General features: G+C 35.0%; 1 protein-coding gene across 1 annotated transcript; it reads left to right on the top strand.

The window, feature by feature from the left end:
* The first annotated feature begins 1723 nt into the window (after positions 1-1723).
* On the top strand, positions 1724-13579 carry LOC129278591 (P2R1A-PPP2R2A-interacting phosphatase regulator 1-like). The gene is made up of 9 exons (XM_054914733.2): positions 1724-1874; positions 4559-5203; positions 6023-6107; positions 6487-6578; positions 7005-7056; positions 7456-7587; positions 8056-8200; positions 9704-9776; positions 10488-13579. Exons 2-9 carry the CDS (start codon positions 5043-5045, stop codon positions 10672-10674), a joined length of 927 nt encoding a protein of 308 aa, XP_054770708.1. The 5' UTR covers positions 1724-1874; positions 4559-5042; the 3' UTR covers positions 10675-13579.
* The last annotated feature ends 2828 nt before the right edge of the window (positions 13580-16407 follow it).

The raw sequence follows: 16407 nt of genomic DNA, 5'->3' as shown, positions 1-16407 counted from the left end.
TGTTTTACATTTTCAAATTTATGATGATAGAATTCACGCTTCTTTTTACGAATGAAGCTATGGACCATGTTTCTGTAACTTTTATATACATTCTCTCTATAGGAAGTTGGGTTCTTTAAAAATTTCTTATATAAAAAGTATTTTCTTTTGCACATTTTCTTGATATCCGTATTAAACCATGACTTTTCTGTAGATGTCTTTTTTATTTTAACATTTGTTATTGGAAAACTTTCATTATATAGTTTTTTGTAAATGTCTAAAAATATATCATAAACTTCATCAACGTTTTCTGTATTGTTTAAACATGTCCAATCAACACACTGTAATTTTCTACAAAATGTAATCATATTTTTTTCACAGAAGTCTCTTATAGGGTAATGGGTCTTTGAATTATTAGAGATTAAAGGACCTTCAATTATGACGAAAGGGGTTAGGTGATCACTGACATCTGTTGTAATGATACCAGCTTCTACGACTCTTTCAGGTTGGTTATAGAATATATTATCTAATATTGTTGCCGAATTACTTGTTATCCTTGTGGGTTTATTAATTAATGGAAAATATGAAAAGGTAGAAAAAATATTAACAAAATCATGATTACATGACATTAAATCTAGGTCCATCAAATTAACATTAAAATCCCCCATGATAATACATTGTTTTTTCTCACTTGAGATTTTGCTTAAAGGTATTTGAACTGTTTCTAAAAAATCTTTTAATGATTGGCTAGGAGGTCTATAGATGACTGAAACTATGAAACATATTGATCTTATGTGGATTTCAATAAATAAACTCTCTATACAATTTTGGAAAATGTCTAAATCCGGTCTCCTTTTACATTTAAGATTTTTATTTACATATATTCCAACTCCACCTCCACGCTTGTTATCACGGTTACTAGTAATAAAAGAAAAGTCTGGTATATTATAATATAATATTATAATAAAATTTCGAAATTTTTTATTACAAAATTTAATTTTGTGATAGATGTTGGCATACTATGTAGAAAATGATATCACATTTCACCCTTCTGTCTTTCTCTTTCTTTCCTTTTTTCTTTTTTTTTCTTGGCAGTATTTTATTTCATTTTTTTTGGGGGGGGGGGTGCATGCAAGCGCCCCAATCTCCCCATGCATCTGTACGCCAGGGGTAGAAAACTGGATGTAATTTTTGAGATTTTTCCCGCTCGAAGCGCTGAAGCAATTTTTTTCATAAAAAAGGAAAACCAAGAAAGATTTACCTTTGTTTCTCTATAGGGATATACCCTTCTTCTATAGGGATATGTAGGCTTCATCACAATGAGCACCTCTTATCTTGATATATCAAGAAACCTCAGAATTGGAAAAAAATATATTAACTTATAGGCATAGCCCTAAATAGGCCAAAAGCTTCAGTCTCTACAGTAGCAGCTATCTGTACCATTGGTTATTTCCCGGCCCCTCCAAACAAAATACCACAGTCTTCTTTGATGAGAATTATTAATCATGATCTTAACTTGAAACTTGCAAAAAGGCCTATATATTGATGGGCTACCCTGCTTAAATATGTCCGATCCCCCGATCCCGGGTCCGATAATGAGTAAATGAGTAAAACGTCTGAGTAAATGAGCCCGAAATGAGCTTTCACGAAAATATAGAGACCTAGGGTCCCCAAGGGGGGTGGGTCAAATTGCCTGGTTGACTTTAATAATGATCAAGGTTGTGCATATAGATATATAATGTGTGTGTGTGTGACGAATTGAGGGGGGTCCAAGCAATTGCCATAATCATGAATGTATCTCCCCATTCAAACCGTACTTAGCAAAGGAAAGGCTGCAATCCGGTGAGATATCAGAGTGAATTCAACATTTTTGCTGACAATCTGCCATAAAAAGGGTGATTATATATACTTCGTAATTTTTAGAGCATAAAGTAGTGTATATTTTCTTTTGTTAGATAAATTTGCCAGAGAGATTCATAGATTATTCAAATGCCAGTCCCACATGTAGCGTTTTGTGTTAGTACGATTGCCAATAAGCGAATTGCAGACTTTGTCTTTGACAGACCGTGATCAACAGATTTTATTATTCCCTTCGCATTTTAAAGAGACACTTACAACTTTTTCACATAGGTATTGATATTGAAAACCAGAATGTTCGTTACATGTGATCTTGAACATGATGAAATAGTTTTTTAAAGTTGACTAGATCAACATTTTATTTGTTTGTGACAATTGACATGTGTTGCCTGTTTTATTGTTAGAAGAGGTGAGAGCTATCTTAACATTAGGGTTGACTTCTCCCTCTTTTACGGGTCATTTTTGCTATTGGCATGCTTGAATCTTTTCTGCATCCTTTAGTTACTTACAGGTTTAAGTGATCGTGATATGAGAGATTAAATTTAGTTAAGAATCTACTTAGGCAGTAGGGGGGCTTGTCCAAAACTTGGGATTGTCCCAGAAAACAAGGATACAGTGTATCCTTATAAACCAAGACAAATCATGTCTTGATAAATTGAGACTGTCCTTGTTTATGGGGACGTTTTTTTTCACTTACCCCTGCGAGATAAAGAGCAATTATGGGAATTGAGAGTGCTAAAAATAGATTCATTGACCTCAATTCCCCCCAGTTCACCATCTACTTTTCATGACTTACCATCTTCCAATAATCTTGTTATGAAACCCGATATGTTTACATTGATTAGCACGCTTGATTGGTGTCAGCACTTGACAGGTGAATGAACTTCCCTAGATTTCTTGTGTGAAGATATCTTTAAAAACTGAGACGGTCCCTGTAAACTGGGACGATCCCATTTTTCTGACCAGCGCCTCTACTGTTAGGCTTACATGTAGCTAGATTTTTATTCCACAACATCTGTTAAAAAAGAAAATTCAAACAAAAGGATACGGTACTCAAAACCCCCAACAGTCGTGACAGTTAAATAATGAGTTCAATTTGGTGTTTTAATTTCAATTTTAATTTGGTGTTTTCATATGCTATTTGACATGGTGAGTTGATAATTATTAAACTGAGGAATTTCACACCATTTCCTCTTCAGTGCTGTGTTTGTGGTTCACAGTTGTAACTTGTAGATCTTAATTTTTTCCCCCTTGTTTTGTGTCGAAGCCAACAATAAATGATGTAAATCATGTATTTTGGATACTATTAATTTGTAACTTGTTGCAACAGAACTTTCAATTCATCCTGTAATTTACATGTATCTTTCATTGATTCAAAGTTATTGTCTGATAGAAATTCATCATCATCATCCGTTAAAGTACAGTCCACCATGTTGGTGTATTATCGTACTTGTAGAATTGTGCAGGAGTTGTATAATCTGGAAATTATATAATTGAGGTACACGTATTAGAACAAACATTTTGGAATATATCAGTCAGTAGCATGACAGGAACAGCGGTTTTCCATTTAAAATTGGTAATCCTGTTTCCACACGTGATATAAAAATTGAAATCCTGTTTTTTTTACAGAGGAAGTGTGTACACAGCAAATTCTGTTTAATAGCAAAAGTAAATTTAATGAATATCAGATGCAATTTAAGAACGAAAACAGATTTTCCGTAATGATTCATTGGTAAATGAAAAATCACTGTCTCTATTATGAAATTTGAAATATATTGAGCTAAATTTTATAGTCTTGGGGGTCTTTGGGGAATAACGTTACTGGTAGTTAAAAGATGTGCAGTTAAAGTGTACCCCATACAGTCAGAGGAATTTAACAGGTCATTGGTCTATGAATACTCCAAGAGTATAATGTTCTTTCTTCTTTCAAACGATATTAGTAATTGATCTTGAAGCTCAATGAAAGCTAATTTTTCATGTTTTATCAGAACCTTGTCAAAATCCATCTTTCTTGAAAGATGATCTGTCCTAAAAAAAAAATAATAATTTTCGTGTCATCCACCTGAAAGCTACGGGATCCAAACATTTGCCCATTGTTTATCACAAATACTTCACTGGCAAAATTATCTTGTGACTAAACTTGTACAGTACACATAATTTCCTCTGGTGATTTAAACTTGGAGATCATAGGTGCAATGGATGTGACAGTCATGTGGCAGTCATGTCAGACAGGTAGACATCACACGCCAATGTCAAAGGTCATTTTAGGTCATATATATGCTTTTGCAATACTTAAAAATTATAACATGTTGAATTTTATTTATCTGCAAGACTCTCTTTGGACGAATGTACATAGACCGTTGAGATATCAACCAAACTTATGTTAGATTAAACTTTGGTTTGTTTATGTAATTGTGTCATTGGAGGTCATGTGGTAAGGTCAAGGTCATTTCAGGTCATTCTTTAAAATATACCTGCTATACATACATGTACTCTCTATAAATATACAGATGTTGAGCTCAACTGAACTTGGTGACATGTACTTGGGGTATAATATTCATGTTATCATGCCTTTAGAGGTCACATTGTTAATATTTTCAATTGTCAGTACCAATTATCTTTCAATAATATTATATAAATTGAAAAAATATATAATGCTCATCGAAATCTCAACTTCGTCATATTTTTATTTTCTCCCCCCCTCGCTTATACTCTTTTGCAGGATATTCAAAAGCTTCTCGAGAAGAGCTCTGACCATGTGAAAATTCAACCTGTTTGTATCTGGCAAAGTGTCATTAGGAGCTTGATGAAAGTCTAGAATTTATATTTTCTTCTGGAACATTTTATTTATACTGCATGCATATGATACCAAATTAAAGGGATTATTTTTTAATAATCTTTTGGATTTGCTGACCTGAAACATTCATGGAAATTACAAGCCAAGATCTTTTTGGTAAAACCACTCACTAAACGTGAATTTTGAGGAAGCCAAGTATGACTGAGGCATGAATTCCTGTTCCTGAGTAAGCTCTTCTACGACATTCCCTGGATAGAGCTGTGGATGACTAGAATTTGATGTCTGGCTTGGTATAGAACCCGCCATACTTTTTTTTTATTGAGAAGGTTGGAGGCATCGTCCATTTTTTGAGCTGGATTGGGCGGAGGGAGTCCACCTTGGTCTTACAGCTGCATGGCCAGATGAAGAGATGGCTGCCGCTCATAGTGAAGCAAACAGTGGCTCGGATTCTCCCGAAGAGAATCGCATGGACGTGGGTCGTCCCGCCACGCCTAGCCCCATCAGCGTGAGGGAAGAGGGTACGCTACGTAGGTCCAACAGCGCACCCATGTTCAATGGACCAAATATGACGTAAGTATGCTGTATGCTTATAGGCAATACCCTATCGTAGTCCAGTTTAGTAAGTTTATAAAGGCAATCCCACGTCTGATTTCATTTATACTAGATAATAAATACTGTTCGATTGGAATCATATTTCTTTTGTAAAACGTTTTTTACATATGAAATATTTGATTTTTTTATTCATTATTATGTAAAACATGGTTTAATTCTTCCAAGAACACATGATTTAATCTATTTTGTTTCAATCAGGAGTTTCCCTTTGGTCAAATCTGTAAAAAAAAAAAAAGAAGATATATTCTATATTTTATGTGGTAAAATATTGAAAAAATAGTGAGTGCTTGATATCATTGCATCTTGTTTAATTTTCATTACATTGAAACTATTTGAATTTAATGTGCCTTGTACAAAATGTATATCTACATTTAGGCATATCTGTATTTTCACAATACGGATATACACACGCAAGCACCACAAAGTGATAAAGAAGGACAAAAGAAGGACAAAATTTGAAAACAAAATTTCTTATTTGGATTTTGATGAAATTTTCAGTGTTTTATTTTTCTATATCATAGTCAACTTGTTCTTTGGATGAACTTAACCTTTAACTCTAATAAGACTGGTGTATTTTGAAGGCTGGAACCTTTTGCCTTCTAAACAGATATTGACCCTGTACATAGATTATGTGAATCACAGACTTAAGTAGTAAATGTTTTGATATTAATATAGTGATTCATGGTCTCTACAAATTGTCTCCCCATTGTTTTGATATACAATCTATACCAATAATCCTATTGTCATTTCTGATTATTTTTGTGTTCTTTATGACAGCGATGATTCCCCAGTTTTTCAACCAATCAGAGAAAAGCCTCGGGTGCGGAGAATGAGCGCTCAAACAAGCAATGGAGCAAAGCCAGTGAGTGGAATTTCAATACTTTTGTGCTGCATTTTGTATGTAAATGTAGCTTTATAAATGTGTCTAATACTGAAAATGATATTTTTTTTGTGTGTGTTTGTGTAAGATGTAATGAACCCATCTTTTGATTTGATGAGGAGATAGTGAAAGGCTTGAAGTTTGTTAAAGGAAACAAAAACCCAAGAAGAGAGGCATTCTCATTGGAAAGAGTAACTTTCTGATATTGATAAGATGGATTCTTTAACTTCTGCCCCATACTTGCTACTTGTTAAAGATTAAGATGATGTAGGATTTTCCGTTTGCATCCTTTGCAAAATGTTCAAGTGCCAGTGAGAATGAATAGATTCTTCATCAATGTTTTTTTTTCTTTTTTGTGAAGATGTCTGTTCCTGTGAGGATACCATCAAGGGTTACTCAGATCAAACAAGAAGAAAGCTTAGATATCAGAAGCAAGGAAGCAGAGCATGAGAGGTAAGATTTAAAGTCATCTACGTTTAGAATCGGCTATGATTTGAGGAAGGAGCTTTATTCTTCCTTCTCTTCTTTGTTTTTTAAATCTTATGAGATCTAGATCTTCTTGTTCTTATTTTTGTTATTCTTCTTCTTGTTCTTCTTGCTCTTGTTCTTTTTTCTTATCTTTTTCTTGATCTTGCGCTTGTTCTTCTTGTTCCAGTTCTTCCATTTTTCACCTAATCATATTTTGCATTCTACTTTCAATCTGAGACCAAAGCGCTTTACAACTGCCATGTTGCCATCTTCCCAGTTTATATTTATTATTATTACTATTATCATTATTATTGTTATTATTATTGTTATCATTGTTGGTGTTGTATTTGTTGTTGTTCTTGTTGTTATTATTATTGTTATTCAATTAAATAATTGTTATTTTATTTTCAGGGAGGTCCGGTCAGCATTTAGGATGAGCCAGTCTTGGGATGATCTCCACTTGGTAAGTCCCTCTTTTATTCCGAACATCTATGCAATAATTATTCATAGGTAGTTGTGACCATAAATTCAATTAAATAAATATCACCTCCAAATGGCACTACAATACAAGCTTTGACAAACTAAATGCTTGAAACCACCTCCATTGCTACCTTTTTTCTTATGATTTTATTTTTACATATACCCTTTGTCCGCTACTTCTATGTTTTATAATATACCAAAGTCTTATCTATTATTTTATGTTTAGCAGGTTTATGCAGGTGGGATGTAATTTTTGTTTTATTACATTTTTTCTTCAAAACATCAGGTCGGAGAGGTATACCTTGGGGTTATTGACATGTATAACATGTATAACACCACAGCAATCAATAAATTTGTGCTGTGTTTTTGTTTCCATTCGTAGGATGAAAGTATCAAAGCATTACGATCAGAACCTCGGTCTGAGTTAAGATCCTGTATATCAGAACCACTGAGTATTGTCACACCAACGCTACCGTTTGTAGCCTCATCCCCTTCACCGACAAGACCAGGCAAGGTAAGGCTGCCATGATGGTGGCAGTGATTGTTGTTGGGTTGCGATGGTGGTGGAGATAGTGATGTTGACGATGACGATGATGATGGTGGTGGTGGTGGTGGAGATATTGTTCGATAATGATGGTGATGATGATAGTGATGATGGTGATGATGATGATGATGATGGTGATGATGGTGGTGGAGATATTGTTCGATAATGATGATGATGATAGTGATGATGATGATGATGGGGATGATGTTGATTTTGATGATGATGATGATGATGATCATGATCATAATTATGGTGATGATGATGTTGACGACATATGAATGATGGTGTTGAATAGATCATGGTGATGCTGATAAGGCATAGGCATACAGATCCATTACATTGCAAGCAAGCTTTTTGTCTATTATTTTGATGAGAGATTATATTTTTTAAATTCATTGATTGATTCAACACTCATTTTTATCTTCTCTTTTTTATCAGCAATGTTTTTCACCTCAGATATCAATGCGGAGTCCTTGTATGTCACCGAGCCCTAACCCTAGTCCTACCCGGTCGACGTTCACAAAACGTAGTATGAGCCCTGTACTCAGACCAAGCTCTCTTGCATCGTCACTGAAACGCAAATGTAAGTTTCTAGTATATCTCATGAACTGTTTATCACTGGTATTGAATGTTCTTTAGTTCAAGTTCCTTGTAAAATCTCATAAACCGTTTATCACTGGTATTGAATGTTCTTTCATTCAAGTTCCTTTTAAATCTCATAAACCGTTTATCACTGGTATTGAATGTTCTTTCATTCAAGTTCCTTTTAAATCCCATAAACCGTTTATCACTGGTATTGAATGTTCTTTCATTCAAGTTCCTTTTAAATCTCATAAACCGTTTATCACTGGTATTGAATGTTCTTTCATTCAAGTTCCTTTTAAATCCCATAAACCGTTTATCACTGGTATTGAATGTTCTTTCATTCAAGTTCCTTTTAAATCCCATAAACCGTTTATCACTGGTATTGAATGTTCTTTCATTCAAGTTCCTTTTAAATCCCATAAACCGTTTATCACTGGTATTGAATGTTCTTTCATTCAAGTTCCTTTTAAATCCCATAAACCGTTTATCACTGGTATTGAATGTTCTTTCATTCAAGTTCCTTTTAAATCCCATAAACCGTTTATCTCTGGTATTGAATGTTCTTTCATTCAAGTTCCTTTTAAATCCCATAAACCGTTTATCACTGGTATTGAATGTTCTTTCATTCAAGTTCCTTTTAAATCTCATAAACCGTTTATCACTGGTATTGAATGTTCTTTCATTCAAGTTCCTTTTAAATCCCATAAACCGTTTATCACTGGTATTGAATGTTCTTTCATTCAAGTTCCTTTTAAATCCCATAAACCGTTTATCACTGGTATTGAATGTTCTTTCATTCAAGTTCCTTTTAAATCCCATAAACCGTTTATCACTGGTATTGAATGTTCGTTAAGTCAAATTCATATTATGCTGCTGCTACTACTTACACTAACTGTTACACTTACTACTACCACTACCACCATCACCATCTCCACTACTACTACTACTACTACTACTACTACTACTACTACTACTACTACTACTACTACTACTACTACTACTACTACTACTACTACTACTACTACTACTACTACTACTACTACTACTACTACTACTACTACTACTACTACTACTACTACTACTACTACTACTACTACTACTACTACTACTACTACTACTTCTACTACTACTACTACTACTACTACTACTACTACTACTACTACTACTACTACTACTACTACTACTACTACTACTACTACTACTACTACTACTGCTGCTGCTGCTGCTGCTACTTCTTCTAGTAGTACTACTGCTGCTACTACAAAGTAATAATTAGACTACCGGTAATTGTGCATTAGACTAAATGAGAATTAGACTAAGTGGATATTATACCAATCGTGGTGTTGACGAAAGAGGATTTAGACCAAAATGATAGTAGACCAAATGATTTTATCCGATGTGCTATCTGAGAAGAAGACCAACTGTAGATCAGACTGAGTAAATATAAACCCCCCTTGGCGTAGTCATTCACTGACCATTTTATTTTGTGTTTGATTTCCAGATGACAGTGATGGTGAATGCACACCTTCGAAGAGGCAGCTCCTAGGCTCTCCAATTCACCCTAGCTCACTCAGGTGTGTGTTTAAATATCTCAAGTCCACTGGCGTACAGATGGGGGGGTTCTTGCCCCCCCCCCCAAATTTTTTCATGACCAAGGAAAAAAACAGAAAAGGATAGGGATAATTGTGAAATATATTATTTTCCTATTATGTCAAAATCTTTCACAAACTTGGATTTTGTCATAAAATTGTCGAAATTTTTGCTTGCTCGCTTGCAACTTATTAATTTTATGCAACATGCCAAATCAAGCCCTATCATTTTTTTTTGGGGGGGGGGGTCATCACGCCACTACTCAAGTCAATTTGTAGAATAGAACAAAATCCAATAAAATGCCCACCAATGTATTCAAATATATTCTGAATGATTTAGGTAGAAAATCTGTAATTGCTGAGAGATTTGCTGGGAAATTAGCAAAATAAGCGTAACATTCCAGCCAGATGTAGTGGTTTTTTTTCCAAGCAATAGTATAACACTGTCCCACATGTGCTTTTCTGTGTTGGGGACCTTCAACATGACAGGTTTCAGCTTAGATACCATGGCTTCATATACTGACATGTTCGTGTAAATATAGGAGATCCACATCCAGATGATATGGTGACCAGTTAGCCTTCATTTGAAAGATTTCTCATGAAATTATTGTTTTACAAAGTATGTATATGATACATATATAATATATATGTTTATAATATTATTCTCTATTTTTCATGTTTTGTTATTATTCACAGTATGTCAAGTATGAGTTCAGATGAGACGAGCCCACCACAGCGCATCTTGGCCACACATACTTCAACGTTTCTCCCAAATGCATTTGCTCCCTCGACAACCTATGCTTCACCCACAACAACGACCTTTGACACGGTCTCAAACTCGTCATCATCCTGCTTTACCTTCTCTACCAACTCTCACGTATGAAATGAAAAGGAAAAAGAAATTAACCCATATCAGTTTGTTTCACTTTCTGTTTGAATTTCAAACCATTGATCAATTCCACACTATGTAAAGGCCCTGTCACATCGTTCCGTGCAAGCCTTGCATGTGACTTGCGTGTGACTATTTTTGCTACCTCAGAGCTGCCAACCAGAACGTTTTTGGCGTATTTAGTACGTTTTTGCAACCAAAATATGACAGTACGTTTTTTCTTTAATAACTATGATTTTGTAAAAAAAATAAAAAAATAACACAAATATGGTTATTGGATCAATGAATGTAATTTCAGGTAACTTTTTTTTTTTTCAATTATTTTTTTCAATTATTATAGCTTGCATGCAGCTTGAGCGCCGCGATGAGCGTGCGCGCAATGCATTTTATTATGAAATACATTTTTCGGGGGGAAAATGCAGTTTTTATTATTACAGAATACAATTTTTCATTCCCAGAGGTTGGCAGGTCTGCTACCTGCCGGTCGTTTGCATTGACAGTATCTCGCACGTGTCTCGCATGCAGTTGCCCGCAGAAGCGCACGCAAGTCTGATTTGCACACAGAAAAGTTTTTGACATGCTCAAAACATTGTTGCGGGCAATCACCCACAACTCACCTGCAAGGCTTGCACAGAACGATGTGACTGACAGGGCCTGAACCTCATGCTGGGTCAATATTTAATCCATAATCTATGATAGTCAATTATAGGTCCATAGGTCCACAATCTGTTGTAGAGCGAGGTCTTGGTCCACAAATATGGAGCCTTGCCTTGGTCCACTCCCTGTTGGACCAAGAGTCGGGTTTTTGCCATTGTCCATGTTAGTGTCAGTTCTTGAGCCTTGATCTTGCAGAGTCAGGTCTTGGTCCAAAATGTCTTATGGAGTCCAAGTCGTGGTCCATGCCCTGTTATAGAGTCAGGTCTTTGCCATAAATCTTGATACATACCAGATCTTAGGCCATGGTTTTCTGTAGAGTCAGCTCTTGTTCCAAAATGTCGTTTGGAATCGGGTCTTGGACCATGTCCAGCTATAGACTCAGGTCTAGGTCTGTACTCTCTAAAATAGTCAGTTTCTTGCATATGTTCTGTTGTAGACCCATGTTATGGCCCATAGTCAGTCTTATAGTAAGATCTTGGTCCAAAATCTCCATAGACACAAGGTCTTGGTCCATAAATTGTCGAACCATGTTTCATTCCTTGGGCCTTATTGTTTGGCTGAAACCTCATACTTTGCCTTTTATTTATAGATATTTATAGAATAGGAACACTGGAAGTTAATTATGTATCTACCTTTATGATCATGACACTGTAGATATCTTGAGGTTCATGTACAGTACATGTATTGTCTTTAGTTTGATACCAGTATCAACAACTGCAAGTGGAGGTGGACAATATTTTGTGTGTGGGGTTTTTTTTGGACTAAGACTTAACCCGAAGATTGGATTTACATTATGAAGAAGAAATATGTTATAAAACCTAGATTGTTAAACCTCTCAGTGAAATAATTGACTTGATAAATGATTACTTATACAGAGTCAGATCCAGGATTCAGTTTTAGATAGGGTGCATGCTGCAAATTCATCAGAAACGCATGTTTAGTTGTATAAACATATACTGTTAATTCAATGTATAATTTAAAAGAATAAGAGGGGCGCATGCCTCTTCCGCCCTGCCTATCGAGTAATACATTTATGTGATCGGATGTCATGGTCTGCTGGGCCAGTATTCAATTCCATGATTAGATTGAGAGAAGCATGTGCTCATTATTTTTCTTGGAATCATGATGACAAAATGGAATCATTTTGAAGTTGCAAGGTTGTCTGGGTACTTTTGGACCTTTTTTTTTTAGTCTTGAAGAGTATAATGCATGAATATTAGCATAATTGAGGCATTTCGCCTCATGTCTGAACATTATTGAAAATGTTGCTAAGCTTTGTCTCATATTTGAACAAGGCTTTACATGTAAGTATTGAATCAAATATAGACCCTGTTTCATATTTTTACCCAAATTGGATCTGTGCAAAAGGGAAGTGATAAAAAGAAAACGGCAGAAGTATTTTAAGGGATGCAGATTTAGGTGCTTTGAATATTATATAAAAGTCTGTGTAAACTCCTATTGAAGCAAGGTTTTTGAGAGAACAAAAGAGAGGGGGACGGGAGAATGAAGAAGTAAAGTCGGAGATAGATTGTATTTTTTAATATTGTGATGTGCAACTCTTTAATATTTATTTATGATTATTAGTAAAGAAAAAAGTGAGAGAAAAAAAATAGATCAAAGCTTGTAAATAGATGTAAATATGATTTTTGTAGTTTATTCTTATCAACTATATTGTTGGATGTACAGTGAAGAAAGTTTGTCTTAAGTTAAGAAAATCCAAGAGAACAAAATATTGATTATGCTGTAGAAAAAATGTCATGTTCTGATTTATGATTTATATACAAGTCTTACCAGCATTGGAGATGTTAAAAGACGTCAAACATAGAAAGCTGCAAATATTTCACTTTCTTATGTGAATGAAGATGTGAAGAGATCACAAATGTTTTGTTATTTGCCAAGCAGGAGGCCATTAAGATGAGACCTGTTGAATTAATTGGTACCTTGTGCACAATCTTAAGAAAACAGCAATTTAAGTTATTGTGATGTGTCGGCTTTGATGTTGTGTGTAAATTGTACATCCACAATAATTTACGCGATAGTGCTCTACTTGTGGTAGCTTCATTGGAATTCCTTGCATTGTCTCGAATGTTAAAATGACTGTAGCTGAATCAAGAGTGAAATTCACCATCACCATCTTAATAGTGCAGTGTGCAAAATGCAGCCATGAACATGTTATCTTTTGCTCCTTTGGTGCCTTGTGCAAATCCTAAGTAATTAAAGTGAAATTCAGTGTCATCATCTCATTGTGCAGTGTGCAAAATGCAGCTATTATAGTACATTTCACTGCTTTGGAAGGTGTTGTGGCCTCGTGGTTACCGCTCGAATTTGCACACCCCAAGATACAAGGTTCAAATCCTGATGCAGATCTGATCATGTCCTTTGGAATGACATTGATCAACATTTGCTAAACTTGCTCCTAGTGAAGTGAACTGGTATTGGTGTGAATTAATTCTTGCATTTTATTATCAGCTATGCTATAGCCTAGTAATAATTGTGGAGTGCCAGGAGTGTCAAATTTATAGTGTTATTTGAAGCCGAGTACAAATCAAAATTCAATGAATATTGATACAAAACTGATATTCAGTATAATCATCTCAATAGTGCAGTGTGCAAAATGAAGTCATGGTGGATTTCATTTCTTGATGCCTTTAGTAGACTTGTTAACTGCAAAAAAAGGGGTGAACGCTGCATTTTTTAGTACAAATGTCCCACTTGGCACAAATGTTCATTGAGTCAAAAGAAAAGGATTCATCCAAAGAGACACGCTGTATCTATGCAAATAAGCAAGTAATTTGCATAAATTTGCATAATAGGTCGATATAGTGAAAAACAAGTATTTAAGAATAGATATTTAACCAGAACTGCCCTAAAATTGGAAATAAAGACTTAGGGTAAGAAAGAGAAGAAAATTGACATAAAATGATTGGGATATCCTTGTTAATTATTACCTAATTTACATGAATTATGCAAATTATAATTTATAACACAGTATTTTTTTCATGAATCCTGAACTGTTTTATAAATAACAGCAATTAATACACAATGTCAACATTCTACATGAAATAGAATATATTAGCGAAAACATCGATATGCTTCATGACAGTATTGGTGTCTTAATTTGCTTAGAAAGAGGGCAAATATGTCAAAATGTATGACGTGATATTGCGCTAAAACGAGACCAAAACAACCTCTATGTCACAGTCACACTCACGAATCGGACAATAAAGCGATCAGTGGTATGTCATTCGAAATAACACAATCCCAACACAATAGCTTCCTTCGGCTTCTCGTATCGCTTTTGTTGATGTGTCCGCCACACCGTAATCTATGGTATATACGGGCAAAATGCATTTCGGTATCGGTAAAACACTATTAATTTTGTTTTATTTGTTTCTCTTGGAAAATTTACATGAGACATTGCTTTGCAGGTTACTGCTTTAATGAAGCTCTGGCACATGAATCATGACGAATGTACCCCCACCTCAGTCCATATTTTAACTTTGTTAAAATATATATCTTTTGGAGACCCCGAAGTGGCAAAACTGCATTCCCCGCGGCATTCCCGCTACTTTACAAAACCAGTTTGACTTGTATTATCGACATGGAAAAGACAGATGTATGAGACATCAGTTAACATGTTTCCTGAAGATAGTTTTTTTTTTGTTTATTTAAGCCTATGTCCACGGGAGCCCTCCGAATTTACCCCATCCCCTCTCTGTATTTCGACACTAAATAAAAAATATCGTGTTTTAAAGCCACCGGCAAGGCAAATTGCGTTTTTGGTATGATAAAGCAACTTTTATATCTTCATTTCATATTTATCTGTATTAATATTATTATTATTATTAATATTATTATTATTATTATTATTACTATTGTTGTTGTTCTGCAGTTTGTAATAATGCTCTAGCACAGTAAAGGCTATAACCCAACAGGAGCATGCCTAGGATACCCTTTCCTTTTTGGTTCTATGTATTCAAAAATAGTTTATTGTCTTTAGAACTCTTAAAAGATTACTTTTGTTTGTATTGATATCTTGGAATAGATTGAGGAGAAAATAATCTACAATTGACATGTAGAAGAGATGTGGTACATTGAAGAAAAGCCCACACGTAAGCTCTGAAATACTCAAACCCCTTTATTGATTCCACTCTATGTTAAATTTAAATATTTTTAGAGCCCATTCGGAAGAAAGATACATTTCTACTACACACAGTGAAGCCTCTTTACTTTCTCCTCTTGAAAAAAAAACATAAAAGGCATTGTTTTATATCGCATAAAATAAGTTCTTGTACATGACGGTGGCCTGTCGAAGTTGCCCAACCCTTTATTTTGTTTTGACAATATATATTTAGAATATCGTCTAAATGAAGCCCTCATCTGGAAAAGGGCACTTATTAAAGGCAGCATCTACATTATAATTTATAGAGGAGGCCCTGGTACTTGGAAGCGGGGCTGAAGCACCCGCAATATTTTCCGGAAGGGGGGGGGGTGTGCTGCGTGTGTTATTCTCCATAGACAGCACCCCCTGGAATTTCGGCAGATGTAACAAAATGAAAAAAAAAGAAACGTTACCCAAAAAACATCATTTTTTAGTGCAATCCATTTTGTTTATTTGCTTGTTAAATTTCTTGATGTAAATTTGAAAAGCAAAAAAGGTTCAATGTAAAATTTTGGTCCCAAGAAATTTAACAAGCTTCAGCCCCTTCTTCCCAGTGCCAGGGCCTCCTCTATATAATGTAGATGCTGCCTTTAATAAGTGCCCTTTCCAGATGAGGGCTTCATTTAGACGATATTCTAAATATATATTGTCAAAACAAAATAAAGGGTTGGGCAACTTCGACGGGCCACCGTCACGTACACGAACTTATTTTATGAGATATGAAACGATGAATTCTATGTTGTTGTTTTTTCAAGAAGAGAACTGTTTGTTTTTTCCAAGTCGATTATACAAGTCAAACTGGTTTTATAAAGTGGCGGGAATGCCAGGGGGATGCAGTTTTGCCACTTCGGGGTCTCCAAAAGATATATATTTTAATAAAGTTAAAATATGGATTGAGGTAGGATACA

The sequence above is a fragment of the Lytechinus pictus genome, chromosome 16, assembly GCF_037042905.1.
Source record: "Lytechinus pictus isolate F3 Inbred chromosome 16, Lp3.0, whole genome shotgun sequence".
In the NCBI taxonomy this organism is placed as follows: domain Eukaryota; kingdom Metazoa; phylum Echinodermata; class Echinoidea; order Temnopleuroida; family Toxopneustidae; genus Lytechinus; species Lytechinus pictus.
This window is presented reverse-complemented; position numbering and strand designations above follow the sequence as displayed.

Coding starts and splice junctions, on each gene's coding strand:
- LOC129278591 (XM_054914733.2), top strand. CDS start 5,043: ATGGCTGCCGCTCATAGTGAAGCAAACAGTGGCTCGGATTCTCCCGAA. Junction 7,057..7,455: donor CTTGGGATGATCTCCACTTG/GTAAGTCCCTCT, acceptor TTCCATTCGTAG/GATGAAAGTATCAAAGCATT. Junction 8,201..9,703: donor ATCGTCACTGAAACGCAAAT/GTAAGTTTCTAG, acceptor TTTGATTTCCAG/ATGACAGTGATGGTGAATGC.